At 38.2% G+C, this 23,459-nt stretch overlaps 2 protein-coding genes across 3 annotated transcripts; one reads left to right on the top strand and one right to left on the bottom strand.

The window, feature by feature from the left end:
• Positions 1 to 4,212: 4,212 nt before the first annotated feature.
• Positions 4,213 to 6,461, top strand: LOC132785211 (putative gustatory receptor 98b). Its single transcript, XM_060791204.1, has 4 exons — positions 4,213 to 5,077; positions 5,997 to 6,073; positions 6,132 to 6,299; positions 6,363 to 6,461. Exons 1-4 carry the CDS (start codon positions 4,213 to 4,215, stop codon positions 6,459 to 6,461), a joined length of 1,209 nt encoding a protein of 402 aa, XP_060647187.1.
• A 1,024-nt stretch (positions 6,462 to 7,485) lies between these two features.
• On the bottom strand, positions 7,486 to 22,096 carry LOC132784326 (kinesin-like protein Klp98A). 2 transcript variants are annotated; one of them, XM_060789862.1, is made up of 12 exons: positions 21,223 to 22,096; positions 17,612 to 17,835; positions 12,355 to 12,668; positions 12,114 to 12,283; positions 10,697 to 11,132; positions 9,891 to 10,637; positions 9,659 to 9,832; positions 9,387 to 9,509; positions 9,149 to 9,262; positions 8,150 to 9,089; positions 7,910 to 8,085; positions 7,486 to 7,844 (listed from the first exon to the last, which is right to left on the bottom strand). In XM_060789862.1, exons 1-12 carry the CDS (start codon positions 21,267 to 21,269, stop codon positions 7,602 to 7,604), a joined length of 3,708 nt encoding a protein of 1,235 aa, XP_060645845.1. In that variant the 5' UTR covers positions 21,270 to 22,096; the 3' UTR covers positions 7,486 to 7,601. The 2 variants fall into 2 exon arrangements, with proteins under 2 accessions (XP_060645845.1, XP_060645846.1); XM_060789863.1 differs by lacking the exon at positions 9,387 to 9,509.
• Positions 22,097 to 23,459: the final 1,363 nt, after the last annotated feature.

Raw genomic sequence — 23,459 nt, forward strand, 5'->3', positions numbered from 1 at the left:
GTTTGCACTTCGAGAAGGAAATTCGTATCCTTTCTCATTCTTTTGATTTATATGCCCTTTAAATCCCTTTTTTAACATTTTGCTTTGAAGATATTATTATAGTTGATGATAAAATGAAGATATTTTCAATTAAATGTTTACCTTTATAGACACACTTTCCTTGACACAATTATAGACCACTTATTTGTTATAAAATATTCATAAATCCTTTATATATTTATCACAGTAACTTCCAGGTCATTTTGCTAGTCAATAACTCGCAGCTCTTCAACAGTTGCTTGTTTAACTTTTAGTTGCTTTATTTTTTGTTTAACTGCCACAAATGTTGGCAACTGCAGGCGGAACACGTATGACAGTTTTACTACGGCAGCAAACATGGCTAATAATAATGATCACATTCGAGTACGAATACGAATACGAATACGAGTTCGCATTCACATTCGCAATGTTGCTGGTGCAAATATTTGGCAAGACCATTAACATAAATCAGTTGCAGCTTAAAAGCAACAGCGGCAGAGAAGAGGAACATTTACTGCCAGCTGCATACGTTTGTGGCAATCAGACGAAACTAATTTTGCTAATAAGCCGCAGGGCAGAGAAAGTGCACTAGATACAACAAGGATAATCACTAACTCATTCCAAACACACAGAAAACAAACAAAACAAAGTATAAAATACTGTTGTGCAGCTACCACTTGAAGGGAGAGAGGAAAGAAAATTGATTTCGATTTGGGATTTCCAAATCAATACTCGAAACGTATGTTTCGACTGACAGGCAACATATTCATATTCATATGCAGAACGTGCTTGTCTTCTTCTTCTGCTGTGCCACTTGAAAATCCTCTGAACCATTGTTGATATGGGTGCTGCTGCCTTGGCATCGAATTCGCTCTCGAACTCGGAACTCGAACTCGAGCCTAACTGAATCTTGTTATTCATTTAAATCAAAGCCAAAGTGGTTGGACAGAAAGAAGAAACGACAGACAGACGGAGAGACATTGTGCTGAGCCCAATCTAAGGCAGCTAATCTACATTGTCTTGTTGTAACATTGAAGAGAGACACATGTCGCATTGTCTTGAGCCTGCCAACCGCAAATGTAACTCGTCCATCTAAGGACAGGGACAAGGACAAGGACCGACGACTTGGGTTTGGGGCTCTGCTATTGATAATATGCTTAACCACATCATGCGAAGAGTACGTCTGGGCTTTTGCGGAATTTTCACTTTTTATTGTTTAAGCTTTCAGCACAGATTGTACGGCGCATTATTGAAATCCTTTTTCGTGCGCCTTAAGGATAACCAGCGAACACACATCTATACAATTACTCCACCACACACTCCACACTCCACACTCTTCACTTAAGCTGCCATTGTTTTGCTTCCTCGATTTGGGATTGAGATTGCCATGCTGCGGTGGCGTTTTCCGCACTTGAATTGTACAAAACAAAAGCCGTGTCGAGTATTGCAAAGTTATTTGAAAGCATTGATTACATATCGATGCCGCGCAGCTGAAATGTCTAGCCAGACGCTCAGCTCTCAACTCTCAACTCAACTCTCGCTAATACCACACACACACACACAGTTGGTTGCCAGCATGACAATTGATATTTCCTACAATTTTCAAGGAAAATTCTGCCGGTATGTTGTAACATAGGCAGCAGCTTTTCCCGCGATAACGCAATGTTTATGGATTTCTTTTTCGATTTCTTTTCGGCTTTTCGCTTTGCCATCTTCCCATTTCTGCTGCTTATCTGATGCTGTTGGCAACAACAATTTGTTACACTTATCAATTAGAGGTGCAGGACCTACTCTATTTTACTCAATTTCGATTTGCCAAGGATTACAATTAAATTAAGTATACGCACTGGATGCAAAGCAAAGCAAAGCGAGACAGATCTGAAGTTACGATAATGTTGGTGATTTTATTTGTAAACATAAAATCGAGATAACCAAACAAAGCTGCCAGTTGAATCGAATGATGATGAGTTGACAAAGCATGTGACTATGAGGGAAAACGCATATTAAGTATACGCATGGCAACATCTCCAATTTAAAGGAGTGATTGAAGTGCGATTTTGAATGGAGTTTAAAAATGTAAATCAATTGTGTTTTTTCGCGACTATTTCGTGCAGTGTATGAATTGAATTTCAACGTGAAATTCATTTACCATTCACAGCTCATTGGGTCAAGTCTTTAAGCAGATTTTGCAGCTCAGAGATTCAGCTCGGCGTGTCAGAATGAAAAATCGTGGAAATTTCATTAAGCTACGCGTAATATTCGTTAATTTGTGCGTTAATTTAATAACATGTGAGTGCAACAGCAGCCGCCGCCCTTTTTGGCATATGTAGACGCAGCAATGCATATTAAAGTCGCCCATAAACAGAAAGGATGCAGAGATAGGAGAGCGAGAGAGAGAGGTGCTAGCATGCGGAAGGAGAGCGGGATGCATTGCAATTTAACGCGCAATGTCCACGGATATCCGTTTAATGGCCATGAATACATAAATAATAAAAATGTATTTGTTTATTACACGCACACACACACACACACAAACTCAGCCTGAAGTCAGCTTACATGCCTTTATGCGAATTTATTTACCTTTGCAAATAAAATATATTGGCTATTTTTCTGGTGTTGTTCCATTCTTTTTTTTTTTTTTGTGTTGAACAGAATGCAATTTAAACAATACCCAAGTGTATTTATAATAAGCACAACACAAAAGGCCATTAAAAAAACTATCAGCACGCGATGTGAAGCCATCGGCTTTTGTGTCAGCTTTGTCTCCTCCCGTTTCCCCTCTCTCTATCTTTCTTTTTTGGTCTGCGCGCACTTCCGTTTTCCTGTGGCTTGTTAAAAATTATTTAATTTTATTATTTTTCAATAATTGTTTGCTGAATGAGAGCAGAGCACAATGCAGACCTGATTCTCTTCTCTTCGAATCTCATTCCCTTTCCCCTGTTCAAAGACTAATCTCGAGTTTGGTAAATTAAAAATGCCATCGGGTTAGAGTTGGAGCTGGAGTTGGGGCTGTTAACAAGTGACATCTGCATGTGCTCCATTTACACAAAGTGCTTAATCAAGCTGAAAAGAAAAGGACTTGAAAGCGAACATCATCATGGCTGCCTCGTTCGTTCGTTCGTTGGAGTGGACTTAGAGCAAGACTAAAGTGAAGTAGTTTAAAATTAAAAAGGACACATGATCCTGCCAATGGGCTGCCAGATGTCCGCGTATGTCCGAGTGCACTCGAGATTAGCAAGCGGCGGAGTGTACACTGAAACAAAAAGAACAATTTCTTTAATCAAGAACATCTGTCTTAAAAAGTGTGTGATTAAAATAAGCCAACTTTAAGAACAAATTATTATTACTAAGAACTGAAAAATGCCAAAGTCTCAAAATCAGACCAAAATTAACTTGATGTTGGTTACAAAATTCTATAATGCATCGAAATTCCTTTAAAGTTTTTATCTAGCCTTGAGTGTTTAAGTTCATAGCTCAGTTAGTCGACATGTTGCGAATCATCCTTTATTCTAATCTTAGAGAGGAGGTACCGCATTTAAAAGCTGCGCAAAATCGATGATAAGTAATTCGTAAGTAAATAAATAGTAAAAAAAAAGTCGTATAATGTAATACTTTTTTTCATCATGTAATAAGATTCTTGGCCTTAAAACTCGAAGATTTTGCTCTCTTACTAATAATCACTTGAGTCTCATATTAAATGTTCATAAAATTAAGATTTGTTTTCTGAGATTTTCATGTTCTTAAGCTACCAAAATTCTTAGCACTAAGACCGTAATCTTGTTTTTCAGTGTAGGAGAGTGTTTTCATTTGATTTGGCTTGTCCAAGTTCTCATGCATGCAGCAAACACTCACACACACATACACTCACACACCTACAAGTGCTGTCTGCTGTCTATGTTGCCATTGCACAAACGACTAAATGAAGAAAGGAAGTGGAATAATTGCTATGCAGAAACGAGTGCAGCAGCAGCAGAAGCAGCAGCACATTAATGGAAACCGAACAGAAACCAATTGCCAGCGATGAACATTTCTACTATATGCAATTGTTACAATATGACAATTGGCCATACAGAAAAGTTAAGCATCTTTTTATACGCTCAACTAAGCTGAGTATCTATACAATTAATCGCCCAGAACTATGCGGTCAGGTGGCGTATACGTAATATACGTAATATTGATTGGCTCAGTCTCGCCATGGAGGGTCAACTGCTGGCAACATCGCGTCCCTATCTGCAGCTCTTCTCGCTGCTCACGTTGACACCGCCGCCCAGCAGCTTTGGCATGAGTTTACTCAGCTGGCAGCGGAAGATCTTGCTGTCGATCTTCTGCCTCTACAGCTGCTGCATTCTGCTGCTCTCAGTCTGGGTGACGTTCATCAATGTGGTTATACTTGCGATTGAGGTGCAAACCTTGGAGGTGACGGACTTCACCAACGCCTTGGGTCTAGTGCAGAAGATCTTCTACACGCTGCTGATGGCCACCAACTATGTTTACATGTTCATCTACTACGACAGATTGGGAGACATCTACAGAGAAATAGCAGCACTCGAGCAAGACATCGATGGCACGTTTCAATCCTTTGGCAGCAAGTGCAAGCAGCCCAATTTCCGCATGTATATGTTCAAACGCATCGGACTGTGGACCATATTTATTGTGCTCGTCTTGCCACGTCTCACAATTCCTGTGCTCACGGACTTTATGAGTTGGCGCGATAGAATTCTCACCGAGCTTATCATAATTGTGCTGGAATTCAAGAATATTGAGTACACGTTGTATGTGTTCTTAATAAGGGAATTGCTTCGCAGACTGCGGCATAAATTGCTGCAACTGCAGCGAGAGCTGAGCAACTGCGAACAGCGTGCTTTGCTCCAGGCGCTGTGCCTGGCCATGAGACGCAACAAGCAGCTGCTGGGACGCATCTGGCTGCTTGTGGGACAACTCGAGGGTTACTTTCTACTCCCCATGCTGCTGATCTTTCTCTATAATGGAGTTTGCGTGCTGCACATTGTCAACTGGGCCTACATACAGTCGCTCAATCCCAACGATTGCTGTCGCTTCTGTAAGTGAGGAGTAATTCATTAATGACACATGTATTATACCCGCTACCCATAGGGTAGAACTTAGTAAGTCCAGGAAATGTATGTAGCAGAAAGAGGCCTTTCTGCTGTCTGCTGGATCACTGACCACTACTGCAGATAGGGCTTTAGTGGCTTCGTCTGATATATTTTGCACTCTATGGTATATTTTGAAGTAGGGATATATCAAAATATCAAAGATAACACTCGGCATATTTTAAATATTTTTAATGTAGTACTATCAATATACCATAGATAGCATTTCGAAATTTTTTAGTATTCATATATCAATATCTTTGGTATATTGATATAGCATGCAGTACTAAATTAATATACCAAAGATAGCATTCGGTATAATTTTAGTATTTATATATTAATATACCAAATATGGCTTTCAGTATTTTTTTTAGTATTTATATATATTATCATATCATTATGATATTATATATCATATCAATACATCAAAGATATCATTCGGTATATTTTTAGTATTTATATATCAATATACCAATGATAGCATTTTGGTATATTTTAGTATTTTTGTGGAATATTATTTTGCTATATTTAAAAACTAATACCCCACTATTTTGCTTTTATTCACAATATATATCAATATACCAAATAAAGCAATTGGTACATTTTTAGTATTTTGTGGTATATTAATTCGGTTTGTCTTCAAATTATTACAATAATCTGTTTTACTTTCATTCTCAATACATATCAAATATGGTATTCAGTATATTTTTGGTATATTTACAAATTAATACCCCACTGTTTAGCATTTATTCACAATATATATAAATATACCAAATAATTTCAATTCCCAATGGGTAGCGGGTATCTCACAGTCGAGCTAACTCGACTGTAGCTTTCTTACTTGTGTTAATCCTGAATTTATTGCAGATCGCGTTTTCTACTTGTTGATACTGCTGACGAATCTGCTGATACCCTGCTATGTCAGCCACAACTGCATCAGCTTGGCAAGTTAAAGTTTATTTTACATACTCAACTCGCATTCTAATTGCAATTTGCACACAGTATAATAGTTTCGGTCGCATTCTGCATAATATACGCTGTGGTTGCGGTCGCATTACGCCGCAAGAGCTCAGCATGGTGGTCATGGAGTATGCGCTGCAGCTGGAGCATTTAAAATTGCGCTTCACCTGCGGCGGTTTCTTCGACATCAATCTAAAATACTTTGGCGGCGTAAGTTTAATATGTGATTAATTAAAAGCAGTTGCTTCCAATTTCGTTGCCTTTCGCTTCCAGATGGTTGTCACCATCATCAGTTTCACCATCATTTTAATACAGTTCAAGCTGCAAGCGTTGCTCGACACCAAACAGGCGGCTACGCAACGTAACGGCTAAAGTTTAGAGCTGGAAAAGCTTTAAGCTCCGCACTTAACATTACGGTTAACAGTTGCTGTTAAGAATAAATTTCTGTGGTTTTAAATTTCGTATTAAATGAGTTTATTCAAACATTTAAACTATTATTGTTTCAATGCAATTCAATGTCAGTTTCAACGATCAATTGTCATAGAGCTAAGTGCTTAACCTAATCATTTATATTAGACTTATTAAACATTTCATGTTTTTGTTGCGGTTGCATTACATTTGCGGTTGCAATTGCGGTCAGTTGTACTCATAATTAGTGAAGTGTACTTATTTGTTTGTTTGTAATTGCGACGTTCGGCTTATTGCTAAGTGCTCGATGCTTACATCCTAAAATATTGCTTATCGCCTACTGCTAAATGTCTGCCTACCCAAAACCCACATCAGTGTTCTAATAGCTATTTAGCTCGCTTACAACAACTAATCAAAATTTAGTACATGCTTTTTAATTGAAATGTTGAGTTTCGTACTTTTTTTGTTTTGGATTTGAAGTTCTTCATTCAATTGATAATCACAGACTGAATAACTGGAATAACTTATGCTTACGTATATGTTGTATATATATTTAACTAGTTCAAAAATTAGCTATTTAAAAGTTTGCAAACAAACAAACGAACAAACCAACTGAGCATTTTCATAGTTGGAATCTCAACTGTTTTTGTGTGGAAGTTATAACCGCATTGTATAAAGTTTACAGTATAATTATATAAAGATACATGTTAATGCCGTTGGCAGTTAGATTTACAATTAGTTTAAGGCTTCATACACTGATACACTGATTGGTTGGTTGCTTGGTTGGTTGATGGATTACACGCAGAGATTGCACAGCGATAGGTGTGAGTAAGGGTATAAGATTATATATTCAAATAGTGGTATAAAAATAATAACATACTCGTATTTTGGAAGGACACTGGTGGTCTTACACATAGTACATGGTACATGGTACATACAAGGTCTTACAGTCTACCGATTACCGTTTTACAGATTATCGATTCTCGATTACGGATTTTACTTGTCAAAACAGGTGCATTTGCTCGCCGATATAGCTGAGCAGATAGTACAAATAGATACATAGACACACTGTAGGCAGGAGATAATTCAGCAGTAGGTTAACTATTATCCCGTCCCATGCTTTCCGTTCTCGAACAGGCCTTTCTTGAAAAAAGACGACAGCTGTACGAGGGAGGCACGCGTCAGGCCCGGCCCACCGGGTCCCTCATAGATCGGACACTGCGGTATCTTTGAGCAGACGACGAAGAGTCGGCGTAGATACAGCTCGAGCAGACGGCGACGATGCTTGGCCACCGGCTCGCTGTTCGAGGCGAAGAGTTCGCGACGTGGAAATGGTAAAGCAGAGATCTGTAAAGGGAAAAAGCCAGGGATTACATTTCGTTATAATGGAAGGAGCACAAAAGATGAATTACCTTGGCCCCATAGCAGTGCTTCATGCAGAGATGCAGCTCACGAAAGCGACTGTAGCGACGCAGTATGTTGAGCTTGCCATCCGGCAGCGCAATGCGCACCTCGTACTCATAATGCGTCTGCTTGCCAGCTCCACGCATCACAAATGTGGGTATGGTAATAAAGTGTTCGCCCTCAGCTGCAAGAAAAGAATGAACTAAATGAGTTAAACTCCACTAACAAGCATATAAGCTTTGACTTACTGCACTCCCTTAACATGGACGGACACGATCTGGTCATGCTGGGCGAGTAGCCTTGCGAGTTGGAATCCTCCATGCTGGTGGGGCTCATCACACTCGAACGCATAATGGAGCTGGCCATGTGACCGGCACGTTCCTCCGCACAGCATAAGGCATGCGCTTCTAGATCCTGCACAGACTGCAGCAGCTCCTGCTCCAATTGTATGTAACTACGCTGCAAATCCTGCAGATCGGCAATCTGTTCATCCAACTCCGTCTTGTTCACATCCGATTCGAGGTTCTTCATAATCAACGCCTTTTGGGCCGCGATCTTGCGACGCTTCGCATGCAACGGACAATAAGCTCGCGTTAGTCCCGGATAGCGTCCTATTTCGCAGGAGGAACACGAGCCAGTCTCCTCGTCACTAGTGCGCATTTGATGTCGATGATTGGCAGCCACGCCATTCTGCAACAGCGCCTGATTACGACTGTCCAAGCAGACGCCACTGTCGCTCATCACGGCCTGCGAGCTGGGCGCACTTCCGCTGCTTGGACCCGCCGTGCAGGTGCGTGAAGTGTCCTCGCTGCTGCCGGAGAAGTCGTCCTTGCGCGTATCCTCCGCCTCGTCACCTGCATCGCAGGAACAATTGCTCAGCGGCGACTGCTGACCCTCGGTGATGGTGGGCGAGAAGTCCGAGGGGAAAGTATCACATGTTTTATACGTGTCCGACTTGGACACATCGTCCATCTCATTGGAGCTCTGCACTTGCAGTTGCATGCTCTGCTTCTTGGCCTTGATGCTCTGCGCCTCCTTCTCACCCTCAATGCGCTCCAGTCGCAAGCGATCCAATTGCGCCTGAATCTCCAGCATGGTTTCGTCTACTTTAGCTATTTTACTGGTGCTGGCATTGAGTATGCGCTCCTTCTCGGCTATCTGCTCGTCCAGGCGGCGTATTTCCTCGTTCTGTAAATGATTTAGAATAAGTAAACAAAGTCTGTTAATAGTTTGCAAGCCACACTCACATTTCTGCGCACTGTGTCCTTGATAAACTGCGCGGCAAACAAGTCCAGCGAGTCGGATACCTGCAACAGCAACTCATCGTTGAGCGGCGTTCCCTCTTCGATTTTCATGCCCATCTGCAAAGTAGTTGCAATTGTTAGTAAACCAAACATTGAAGTAGCGTAGCAAGCATTAAAGAAAATGTGTTTCAAAATATAATAATGGAAAATTAAATAATAAATAAAGGAACGCCGCACAAACCTCGTCTAGTTTGCCACAATCATGCAGTTCCTGCAATTCTTTGGCTACATACTCAGAGAAATCGCGTTTCTTAGAGTCGAGCTGTGTTTGAAACGCAGTAATTTGTCTACACACAATGTCGATCTAAAACGAAAATGAAACGAACAAAAATAAACGAAAAAGGAAACGAAAGGCCAAGACATACAAATTAAATCATAATTTAAGCACTCAAAAACAAGCTTAACAATTTCAAATTGAATTCATGCCGTAAAATAGTTGAAGACTCAACGCACCTGAACCTTCTCGTTGTTCTTCTCCCAGAGCAGCATATCCTTGCGAGCAAGCAGCTCCTGTTCACGGCAATTCAACAGCTGCATGCCATCCATTTTGTCCAGTTCCAGACGCTTCAGCTCTGCTGTCAATTTGTGCACTTTTGTCTTGTATTGATCGTGCATCTGAACTCGTTCCTGAAATTAATAGAATATTGTTTAAAAGTGAATCTATTAATATTTGTACTTTACTTACCACATTCAGCTGCTTGAGCGCATTCTCAATAGTGTCTAAAATCTTGCGATTCTCGTCCTGCAGCTCGGGATCATCGCGCGACATGGGACGCTGTGGATAATACTGGCGATCGGAGCGTTTGTAAGGAGATGAAGTGCTGCCCGTCATCGAGTCCTCATCCAAGTTGACGCTGCAAGACAGCAAATTCTCTCTTGACGAGGTGATCAACGATAAACGTGACATGTCGAGCTGCGAACGATTCAAATCCTTGCGCAGTTTCTCCGCCTCACTGGGATTATTGAAGCGAAAGATGTTGGTGCGCCCGAGCAGTATAATGTCGCCCTGCGATATCTGCTTGGGCTCGTCAATGAGATGCGCATTCACCCAGCACTGCGCTTGCGGACAGGGATGCAATGTGGCCACGCCTCCTTTCAGCACAATGCTGCAGTGCTGCGGTCTTATGCCATCGCCCACAAGTTCAATGTGCGGCGCCAGCTCGGCATCTTCGGTGCCAATGCAGGTTTCGCCTTCTTTCAGGCTGTATAGCGTCACTCCTGTAGTCACATCGTTGTGTATGCCAATCAAATGGGGAATCTCCGAATCGAGTACAACTCCCACACCTGATTTACGCAAGCCAAGACTCTTCTGCTCCTGCAATATGGATTGTGCCACCTTCCACTTCTCCGTCCACTCCTCGGTGAGCACTTTCTCCTGCGCCTCCTTCTTCTGCAGATCAGCCAGCACTTTGAGCGAAGGCTGCAACGAGTGCTAAAAGTGAAAGCAACAAATTAATAGAGATTAAAGTAATTCAACTTTAAGCTACTTACAATATCTCCTGTCAGCATCGACTTGAGCTTGTTGATCTCCTCTCTGAGCTCACGTATCAGCTTCACATTGGCATCTTCGTTTACAGTTGGCTTGTTGATGATATTCTTGGCTCGATTCGCATAGCGCAGCGTGCTCAACGTTTCGCTGTAATTGCAATCCGCTGGCGACAAAGCAGCTATCATAATGGTCTTGCTGTTGCCACCCAAACTGTCCTTGAGCAGCCAGGTGAGAATGGAGTCACGATAGGGAATGTAAAGCACACGCTTTGTGCCGCTGTTTGGCGTCGTTGCCAGCGAGGTAGAGTTGTGCATGTGAGCGGCGCTCGTCTGTTCCGCCAACGCCGAGATGACGCTGCCCAGCGTCACCAGAGATTTGTTAATGTGGGCGCCCTCCTTCAGCCGCTGTCCCGTCGCTCCCGTGGCATTGGCACGCTCACTAGAAGAAAGTAAAATGTATATAAGTTAGTGATTGAACTTGTAATCAGAGCTTCAAATCTAATCTGGTACTTTATGTTGATCGATTGCAAGTGAACAACTGTGCACTACAAAGACATACTGCTAATGATATTTTAATGTTGTTGACACAAATACAAATTGGGTCGCTAACTTTTCTTTTCTTAATCTGAGCAAATTAAACGGATTCATAATTAATATCACTCTTTCACAAATGAAACGAATTTATCGATTAAACAAATACATTTTGCTAATCGTGTTAAAGTAAAAGTATTGCACAAATTGAAGTGTAAGCGTTTTTCTCTTACTCTTAACAGAGTTATCAAAATTGTCGCTGAAATTCTTTAATTAAATAATGTAATCTCTACTCAAATTCAATGAAGAAATACGTCTTGCTCTAGCCATTCAAATCTTGTTAGCATTAAAGTAAAAGCATTGCACAAATTGCGAAGGTAAAAACAGATTTTCTTACTCTGAACGAATTTAACAAAATTATCGCGTTATATCATCAATTCAGTAATATAATTAATACATAAATTGAACGAAATTCTTGTCTATCTTACTATTGCAATTTATGTCTCGTTAACATTGGTTCTTACTCTAAACGAACTTTACAAAATTGTCATTTAAATTTATAAATTCAATAATCAAATTTCTATATGAATTGTACAAACTTGTTGTCTAATTAAATGCTACATTGGTTCTTACTCTAAACGAACTTTACAAAATTGTCATTTAAATTTATAAATTCAATAATCAAATTTCTATATGAATTGTACAAACTTGTTGTCTAATATTTAAAACCTATATTATGCGCTTCCACTACTTCTTTCTTCTCAACTTTTTGTAAATTGTTTAACTTTTTGTTAGCCTATGGCAAACATATAGTTTTGTTTTTTCAAAAGTTGCCAATACTCCCTACTCTTCGTAACAATGGCAATAATTTCATGCTCCGCTTACGCACCTGCCAGCCAAGTCGACCAAATGGATCTTGGAGACTGTCTCGCTTGGCATGTCATTCATGAAGACGGCCTGCACAAATGTGATCGTGAAGATGGCGTGACTGCGACTGCTCGTATCGTTCATGTTCGTGCTCGCCGTGGTGCGATGTGCATTGCCCCTCGCAATGCATTCCTAATGCCAAAGAAGGAATTTCAATTAATCAACGTAATAAATTGTTGCTAATTTTCATTCACTTCACTCACCTGTATCTCCTCAAAGTCCGACACTGCGTGCTGCGACAGATTCTCAACATAAGGCCCAAGACTGCGATGTTCACGCACTCGCAACGCGTGTCCTGTGCTCTGTGCAGCGAGCAGATCCTTGACACGCTCATTGTAGATCTCCAGGTAACTTGCGTGTGTGCGATATCCGGTTCCCGACTCCTGACCGACTTTCATGCGTGCAAAGAGCTCCTCACAGATGCGCGGTATCAATCCAGGATTATTCGGAGTGCCCATCATGGTGAACGTCTTGCCAGAACCTGTTTGGCCATAGGCAAACACACAGGCATTGTAACCTATCGAGGAAAACACAAATCACAAAAGGTCAGAGGTGGCATATCTAATGTTAATGTGAGGCAGCCATTGCATGCAACACGCTTGCAACAGATGGTGTGGTAGTTTAATTTTATGAGCCTAGGATTTAAGCTCATTTTGCACGTAATTATTTCTCTCCAACGAGCAGTCGCAAATTTCAAAGGACAAGGTTAGACTGCCTCATAAAAGCGATTGCAAAGCGAGCTATCGAATTGCGCTCGAGGGCGCTCGAAAAGTCTTTAAAGTATTTTAATTATTTTTAAATTGAGTTGTGCAAATGCTTGAGTAAAAAGCAATTCCCCAGACAAAGTAAATGCTCTCCAATTACTGCAGCAAATTAACTAAGCGAAGAGAGTCGAATTAAGACCCCAAAAATTCGTCTGTTCACAATAACAATAATTGCAGTTATTTTTGGGGGGAAAACATTTTCAAGTCTAGACAAATTATTTTGCCATTTACTTGCAAAATGAATGCGCATTTCTAAAATAAACCTCAGCGAAATATGTGTCAAGATAACAAATAGAAATCTGTCTGTCAAACTTAACAATGAAATTTCTTAAAGAGGTAATAAAGTTGAACTAATAAGCATGTCAAAACAACAAACAACGAAAATATTTCATTTAAAAACTCGTAAAAATCAGTTGTTATTCATATTTAAATATCTGAATAATGTATTCTAAATATATTGAAAAATTATTTAACTATGGGATGACAAATAATGAAACCAAATTAAGCATTATTTATATGTTTGAATATATATCATTTGTGGTTGACAAATAATGCAATCTATATATTTTTTTTTATATGAAAATGAAATATTCTCTTACTTTACTCTTAATTCTGTTTAATGAATGATTGGAATATAATTCTATCTTTATATAGTTATATATTTAATTTAGTTAGATATATAGATATATATTTATTTAATTTCACTTTCTTATAAATTGTTGAGGAATATTTGAATCTTTATAAAGTTTAATATATTTAAGGAAATATTTCTTTCTACACATATGTTAACTTACATATTTAATAAGTGATTGATAGACACTCTTTCTATACTTATTTAATCCTATTCAAATTCATAGTTGATGAAAAACCAATAATCTTCAAAATTCATTATTAACATTAATTTGCAGACAAAATCAATTAATTTTCTTCATTTCTCATGCTCAAATTGTATTTTTTTTATCAAAACTCAATGCCAAATCAAAGTTGGAGTGCTTAATCACACTCCTAGCTAATTGCGATTATATAGATTTGACGTTCTTTAATTCCTATTTCAATATGACGTAGTGATTACGCAATTTTATGGCTCGATTGTAAAACCTCTAATATGGTTATATTGAGAACAAACGTATAAAGAAATTAGTTAAATGTTGACTCACAACGTTAAGCGCATGATGAATTGTTGGTTTAAAGAGAGGCAGGTGTTGAATGTGATGATGAGGATGAATGCTGTGAGGTGACGCGACATTGCAAATAAAAAACAAAGTAAGAAAACTACAGTTGAGTGTACTCGACTGTGAGATTCCCGAGATAAAAGGAAAACAATGTGGTATTATTCTTAAAATATACCAAATAATATACTGCAAATATATTAAACAAGTAAGAAACAGATACCCGATACTCATTTCGAATAAAAGCAAAACAGTGCGGTATTATTATTAAAATATACCAAATAATGTACTGCATAAATACTAAACAAGTAAGAAGGAGATATCAGCTACCCATGTTGAATCAAAGCAAAACAGCGCAGCATTCATTTTAAAATATACTAAATTAATATACCGCAAAATACTTAAAATATACTGAACGGTATAATTGGTATATTGATACATACTGTGAATAAAAGTAAAACAGTGCGGTAATAAGTTAAAAACACACCAAATTAATATACCACAAAAATACTTAAAATATACCAAAGGCTACATGAAAGCAAAACAGTGCGGTATTTATTTTAAGTTATGCCAAAAGCAATATACCACAAAATACTAAAAATATACCGAATGCTATATTTGGTATATTTAATAGTACTACATGGAAAATATAACAAAGTACAAAATATTCCAGATTGCCAGTCAAAGCTACTAACATTGATTTTAATCATCTCATCATCATCTCGGTTGATGACTCTGATCAAGAATATAAATCTTTTATAGGGTTGGAGTTGTGTACTTTTTCCTGTTACATACATTTCCTTGAGGTACGATGTTATAATACCCTTCTACCCTATGGATAGCGGGTATAAACACTTTTACTGTAATTGCAGCTCAAGTGTCAGACTGCAGACAGTCAGAGAGACAGTCCAAGAGACAGATGAGTCGCAACCAATGGGCGTTTAAGCACCTCAACAGCTTGCTTATTGTGCAGGGGACGACTCAGAGATTGCCTCTCGGACCAAAACAACGTCATCCGAGACCGCACAAGTGGCGCAACAACAACAGGCAGCAACAACAACAACAGGCAGCAGCATCAACGGCAGCGACAGCTACAATTGCTTAGCCAAGTTACTGCCGCATTTGGCCAGTCAGCAGCATGGCTCGAAAATGTGTGTGTGTGGACATCACTTGCAGTTTTGTTTTGTTTTCGTTGTGTTGTGTTGTCATTCCCACTCGAGCAATCTTGGCTCGGGTAATTTGATATTGAAAGCGTGCCAACAACAACAAAACCAAAAAACAGCTGTTCCATTTCGCTTGGCATTTTATTCAGTCGTAGGCGAAAGTTAGTTTTGGTTTTTCGGCATAGTTTTTCGCCATAGCAGCAACAACAATAATAGAAATTCAGCTGTTACAGTTTACAGTTTTCTGCTGGTGGGTTTTCCTCTCGAGGCACGAGTGAAAGCGCATAAAATATTACGCACTGGTGGAAATCTTCGCCAGGCACGTGACAGTCGTCAGTCGTGTCGACAATCAATCAACGCTAATCTCCTCTATTCCAACTTCAACTCCAACTACAGCTGATAGTAAAACAGCCACAACTAGACTTTGCCCATATTACGTAGCCGCAGTGTTAGGCGGAAATTTGCATGATTATTGAGGCATAGACGAGCACGCCAAAAGCGAGCAGCGAGTAGCGCTATTTTCGTATTCATACCCGATACCCAGAAGGGAAGAAGAGTACTATAAATTTGTGCCTCCTCTGGTATATTTTTAATGTAGTCGTATATGAATATACTGAATATAGCCTTTAGTATATATTAAGAGTATTTGTGATATATTGATATGGTATAATCTAAATATATTTTGAACTCGATGGTAAATTTTTAATGTAGTCCTATATGAATATACTAATTATAGCATTTGGTATATATTTAGTATTTTTGGCGTATATAATTTAGTATTTAGTAGCATGCCAAAAGCGAGCATACATAATACTATATCAAAATACCAAATGTAACCATTTGTACATTTTTGTGGTATTTTCAATGTGGTACTATATCAATATATAAAATATAACATTCGGTATGTTTTTAGTATTTTTGCAGTATTTAAACTTCAAAAGCTAGCAGTGTATACTGGTATATTTTGCACTCTATGGCATATTTTTAATGTGCTCCTATATGAATATACTAAATGTAGCCTTTGGTTTATAATTAGTATTTTTGGGATATCACGCCAAAAGCGAGCAGCACGTTGTTTTTATACCCGCTACCCATAGGGTAGAAGGGTATTATAACTTTGTGCCGGCAGGAAATGTATGTAACAGGTAGAAGGAGGCATCTCCGACCCTATAAAGTATATATATTCTTGATCAGCGTCAACAGCCGAGACGATATAGCCATGTCCGTCTGTCCGTCTGTCCGTCTGTCCGTCTGTGTGTCTGTCCGTCTGTCCGTCCGTCCGTATGAAACACTGGATCTCAGAGACTATAAGAGGTAGAGCTATAATTTTTTTTTGACAGCATTTGTTATGTTTGCACGCAGATCAAGTTTGTTTCAAATTTTTGCCACGCCCACTTCCGCCCCCGCAAATCAAAAAAATCGAATAACAAGCGTAATTTTAAAGCTAGAGTTGCGAATTTTGGTATATGCAATAATTACTGTAATAGTTATGATTCCTGAAAATTTGGTTGCGATCAGATAAAAATTGTGGAAGTTATTAAAGAAATACTTTTGTATGGGCAAAAAATCCTACTTACTAGGGGTCTGAGTTGCTTTGGCCGACAATCTGGTACATTGTGCCGTGTATGGTATATTTTGAATGCGGTACTATTTCGATATACCACATATACCATTTGGTATATTTTTAGTATTTTTTTAGTATTTTCGGTATATTTTGAAAATGATACCGCAATATTTTGCCTTTATTTAAAATGGGTAGCGGGTATCTCACAGTCGAGCACACTCGACTGTAACTTTCTTACTTGTTTATGGTATATTTTGCACCATATGGTATATTCTGAATAAAGTCCTATGTATAATTTGGTATATTTTTAGTATTTTGTGGCAGTTTTAATGTAGTACTATATCAATATGTCAAATTATTATTCGGTATATTTTCAGTCTTTTTGCGGTATAAGTCCTATGTATGATTTGGTATATTTTTAGTATTTTGTGGTCATTTTAATGCAGTACTATATCAAGATGTCAAATTATAATTCTTTATATTTTCAGTATTTTTGCGGTATATTTATTTTGTATACTTTAAGAATAATACCGATCTTCTTTCATTAAAATTCGGTAGCGGGTATCTCAGAGTCGAGCCCACTCAACTCTATATTTCTTACTTGTTATTTTTAGACACGCAGCGAAAATTCGGGAAACATCAAAGAGCGCAAAAGCAAAAAGCAAAAGAAATGTAAACAAAACAGCGACTGACTGACTGACTGATTGTTCGACCGACTTGTCTTTTCTTGTCTTGTCAATCTGTCAAAGTCAGGGGCAAATTGTTTGGGCTGACTCATCCCTGGGTTGAGTTGAACTCACCTTCGTAGGCACAATCGACGACATCGTTGCCCAGATCGCTGTACACTTGCTCTTGGGTGGCAAAGTGTGAATCCTCCGCATCGAATGACCAATACGAATAGTCAAAGGTGAAGTCATGATGCGCTTCTCTGCCAGCATCGCGAATGGATTGCAAACGAGGCTTCACCAGTCGCGTCTTCTTGTTCTCCATCTCCACAATAAGCTGGGCGTCCATGTCATTTTCACTGCAATGAATAGAAGAGAGAGAGAGAGAGAGGATGAGTTGGGAGTGACATTAAAATACCCTGTAAACGACCTTGGACCCAAAAATTAACAAGCAAAAAAGGAGAAGCATGAGAGAAAACATTTTGTTGTCGTTTGTTAGCTAGCATTCTCTAGGGCCCCATTAACTTGACTCGCAACAACCTGGCCATAATAAATAGCGCTATTTATAAGCATTTTGCATGATCTGGAAAAATGCTAAATGACGCGCGATGTCGAGAATCCATAGGAGGTAGCAAATAACAACACAACAGAGAGAAAAAAAGAAGCTTTTTCACGCGGTCACATGACTTTTCCAGGCAGCACACACAACAAAAGAAATTCCGGTTTTTGCTCAGCAGCAAATCATTAAATGAAAAACTTGATTGCCAGCACATAAAAGAAAATAGAGAGAAAAACAAGCAAAGGCAAATACGAGAGACTTTTCTGGTTGGCTCTGCGGTCAGCTAGAATATATTTTATATTTTAGGGGAACCGGTCGGTATACGACTTTTTTTGATATTGAGTTCATCGTGCAACACCCACCGCAAGTTGCATGTGCCACGCGGTTGCATGTTGCATGTGCCACCCAATTCGAGACAAACTTGCCGCCAGTTTGACTCTGTCAATGGCCCCCGAACACAACAACAACAACTCAGTATCATTTTATTACTAATTCTTGGCATTTCTACTTTTTATCTGCCTTCTGCGCTTCTTGCCCCCATTTGTGGCAACAATTTTAGGTCATTCCTCTTGCTGCTTGCTGCTCATAGACTGAATGCGCATCGCAGAGCATCGCATCGCATCGTCAGCTCAAACACACTCGTCGTATTCTCTCTCTACTCATTGCCTGCGAGTGGTTTTAATTTTTAATCTGTTTGTTTGCTTTGGCTTTGCTTTGACTCAGTTTATTGCGCACATTTCCCTCCCCTCGTTTGTTAGTATGTTATCTCAATCTGTGGCGCTGATTTGTGCCTTCATTCCAACAAACCTCACACCACAAAACCCCAAACTATAAACACACACCAAACAGCGCCTTCAATTATGACCAAATTTGTGAGTCAGCAGCAAATGAATGAATCGCTTGATGGAAAAACTTCACAATGAATATGGAAGTTGCTTGCAAATTGTTATTCGCGTGCATAAAATACTCATAATACTCGTCAGCTTACAATACTACATCTTTTCCATATTGCAGCGAAAATTCGAGTTGAACTCTACATACTGCGCATCCGTATATTCAATTGTAATTATACTTATTTTGCTACGATTTTTTGCGAACAACGTGCGCTCTTCCATGACTACACTGGGAGAAAAGAAGCGGCACAGTTTGGAACATATTGTGATTATATCATTTTAAGAGGGGTTTAAGATTGAGGTTTAAGTAAGATTTATACAACTATTTGTGAACTTCAAATCCTTTATTATTTTTATAATCCAATTTTTATATAAAAATAATTCCTGAATCTGGAATACAAACTATGTTGGAAAGACATACTTTTTATGCAACATATATTGTGAATATATTATTTTAAGAGTGGTTTAACATAGTGCTTTAAGTAAGATTTATATAACTATTTGTAAACTTCAATTGTAGGTGATAGGACTTTCCTTTAATATTTTTATAGTTCAATTCTTGTATAAAAATAATTCCTGAATCGGGAATAGAAACTTTAGTTTAAGATAGTTACCATTTTAGAATAAATTTTCTAGTTAGTTGTAGAAAAAATACTATTTTTAATATAAATTAACATTGAATTGTGAAAAATACTATATTATACTTTAAGTACAAAATATATATTGCTAATACTTATGCCTTTTCTTAAAAATACTATTTTATAGTTAAGGTATTCTGACACAAAATACATAATACCAACATTTATTCCTATACATATCGAAATATATTTCAAAACTCGAGCTATTCGTAGTATTTATCTAAATATTTTATTATTTGTATACTATAAAGATATTCTAATGATAGATGTGAAGATATTTTATACACATTTTAGTATTCATTCCAACCTTCATTATATATATATATATATAATTATAATTATATATATATATATAATTATAATAAACTTTAGCATATCAAATAAAAATATCAATATATATTAATGATATATGTAAAGATATTTTATACATATTTTAGTATACATTCCAACCTGCAGTATTTGAATATCAAAATATTCCACACATAATTTTACTAAACTTTAGCATATCAACCAAAAATCTCGCAGTGTATTTTATGTGTGACTTTGCGTTCGTAAAATCGATTAGATAGTAAGTGCTATCAGAGGCAACTACTCGAATATTTGAACCATACATCATAGAAACAAAAAAACACAATTAGCTATTAAAAACTATGCAAGCGATATTTAAAAAGCTTTTATTATTTCCTGTTTCCCGACAGACAACACAAGAGATAAAGTATTTTCTTGCAGTGCACAGCCTTTGCAAACAAAACAGCAAAAATGCTTAATAATATGTATTTGCATACAAGCATGGCTTCGTTAAGCACACGAGTGTGTGTGTGTGAGTCTGTTTGCATGTGTGAGTGTGCAATACTAAGCTGAGCCACATTTGTGAACTGCTTTACATAGCAGCAAGCAGATGACCGACGATGACGTCATCAGCACTGCACATTAGAGAACGTACGCAAATCGAGAGGAAGTGTGCGAGAGGGAGATAGATAGAGAGAGTGATATTCGCACCTGTAATCACAATTAACACAAAATGAGAGGCCATTAAAAGAAGCTAAATTTGTGTGTATATTGAATGTATACGTCGTTTTGGTTTTTTTGTGTTTGCCACAATCGAATGAGATGAATGACATCATAAGAGAAGTGCTTCATCTTTTGTTGCCTTTGTTCGCCTGCTTTGTATGCGGGTTTAAGCCAAACAGCCAAAACAGAAAAAAAGAGCTGAAAAGTAACTGTGCCAAAAGCAACGACATGATAAACATACAAAAAAGAGCGCTTGCTAGACGAGCGTCATAAACAACCGTAAGATTTTTCGGTTTAATGCGGCTTTCAAAGAGGGGCCAAAAACCAAAAAAAAAACACACGCTGACTGCTTGCTCAACAAATTGTTGGCCAACAAAAATACAAGAAACAAGAACTTGGCAACGTCAGCAGCGTAACTGATTTTTTGGTGAATGGCCGCAGACTTTTTAATTTTGATTTTTTTTATTTTATATTTTTCTGGGTATTTATTTGCGTAGTGTGTACTTTTTTTTTAATTGGAAATGCGCAACAGTTGCTTACGAGGGGCGTTTTTTTTGCCGCCTTATCTAAGTGGAAACACTCGCCGCCCAATTCCAATTGGACTGTATATTGAAATTCTAATTCCTATACAAGCAGTTCACTCACCGTGAGTTAAAGGGGCGAACCCTCACAGCAACCTTGAGCGACGACATTTTGGGTGGTTGTTTGGCTCTGCTTCTAGTTGGTGTTGTTGTTTGGCTCTGCTTCTTCCACTGCTTCTATTTCGTGTTGTTGATATTCCTTTTTCTGCAGCGCTATGTGGATTGTGGGTAGGATGAGGGGGAGGGAGGCAGACGGTGTGTACAGTACGGCGACGTAATTTTGGTTTTGGTTTTTGTTATTTGCACACAACACAACACAGAAAACACACACCTCGTTACGATATTTCTCGTTTTCTTGCTTTTGTTTCTATGTATCTTGTATGCAGTATTTGCGCGTTATTATTTTTGTTGTTGTTGCTGTTGCTGTTGGCCTTGTTATTAGTTTGTTTTTCTTTTCGTTGTCTTGTGCATCGTTGTTTCATCGTCCGTCACACTTAGAGCAACAGCAACGAGCCAAGCACATAATAATAATAATAATAATGATTGTACACAATTTGATTCACTTGCACCTTTCATTGTTTATTGTTGCCCACAACAGCAACAGCAGCAGCAGCCACAGCTGCAGTCGACGTCGCTGCCAACGTCGTCGCAGTCAAGCAGAGTCCAGCACTCACAAACACACACACACGAGCCCTCGAGATGTGAGTTCTGTGTGTGTCCCGCATATGTGTTTGTGTATTGATGTCAATTAAGATGTAATTTGCCTTTTGCAAGTAATGTGTATTATAAAAAAAACCACTATAACTCAAAAGAAAGGGCCACTTAATTAGCACAATTGCGCCAGTTTGCGCATTACGAACGAATTTTGAAATTTTATGCACAATTTTTTACTGCATTTTGTGCGCGTTCCGATATATCTCATCACAAAATCTTCTTCTTACTGCTCAAAGTCCAGCGTGACCGCAAGACAGAAGTTCAGTATGGACTATTTTACAAACAAGAAAATGGTCACACTTAAAATAAAAACAGTGCTGCAAAATGTGCCCAATAACGCAACGACTGTTATACTAAAAATTATAGTGATATTATTAGCATACAAAACTATACATTTTTAGTAAACAAAATATTAAAAAATGGATTTAAATAACTTTAAATAAATATGCAAGCCTCATTTACTAAATAACGGCAACAATTCAAATACGTGTATTTAACAATAAGCAGGCCATCCACAGGCGAGAAACAGAAAAGGTTCGACGTAGCAGTTTACCGCTTGCACTGCTTGTCGACCGTTGCACTGCTTGCTGGGTGCGCCTTTTAATTTTGAAATTATTATCCATCATATTTTGAATAATAAATAGAACATTAAGAATAGATCGATCTCTAATATAAGAATGGTGTTCTTGCATTAAATTTGTTTTTATTATATATTCTTCGAACTTTACAAATCAGTCTAAGTCTAGTCGGAATATTTAAAAGTATTCTAAATATAATACAAAAAAAGTTCCGTTTGAATCTTGAATGAAATTAGTTTCGTTTTGAACATTTTGTAGACTTTGCTTCCCGTTAGCTTCCTCAAATTAAGCTCAACTTCTATCCAAATAACTGTCGAGAAGTGCAACGCAAATATTTTCTAAATCAATTAGACTTAATTATTTATTAAACTGTTTTTCTTTTACTCTCAACGCTGTTCGTTGACCGCACGCACACACTTAAGCAACGCCTACCATAAAGATGCAAGTGAGTAGGCTCAAGTGTATACCCTGTAAAACCAACACGTGTAAAAGGGGTGTAATTAAAACACAGATTAATTGTTTGAGCTGTTGAGCCGAACATTTCCGATTGCTGTCTGCAAATAATTAAATTTGTGATTCAAAATAATTCTGTGACATTGAATTGAAACTGCAAAAAAAAGAAGCAATTTCCTTGATGAAAACGTGATTAAATTCACATGTCCGCTTTTTGTGTGTTCTAACAATCGGATAATAAACACGCTATATATTTAACTATAGGTTGGATTGAAAGAGCTGTTGAGATGAAGAGATAAAACGATGTAGATACAAATGTATCTTATAGATGCGCTGTTTTATAGGGTATCTGCTTGTTGACCTGTGTCTACTTTTGCTTTGTGTGCGCAACAAAAGGCCGGAAATTTTCAATTCTGTCGCATGCGTAGCAAATACACAAAAAACAACAACAACAAATCTGAAATCTTGTGTAAAGCGTGTAAAACGACGAAGCTCAAAACCGGCTCAGTCGCTTTTCAACAACAACAAAACGTATAACAAAAATAAATAGTGAGCT

This window comes from Drosophila nasuta, chromosome 2R, assembly GCF_023558535.2.
Source record: "Drosophila nasuta strain 15112-1781.00 chromosome 2R, ASM2355853v1, whole genome shotgun sequence".
NCBI lineage: Eukaryota > Metazoa > Arthropoda > Insecta > Diptera > Drosophilidae > Drosophila > Drosophila nasuta.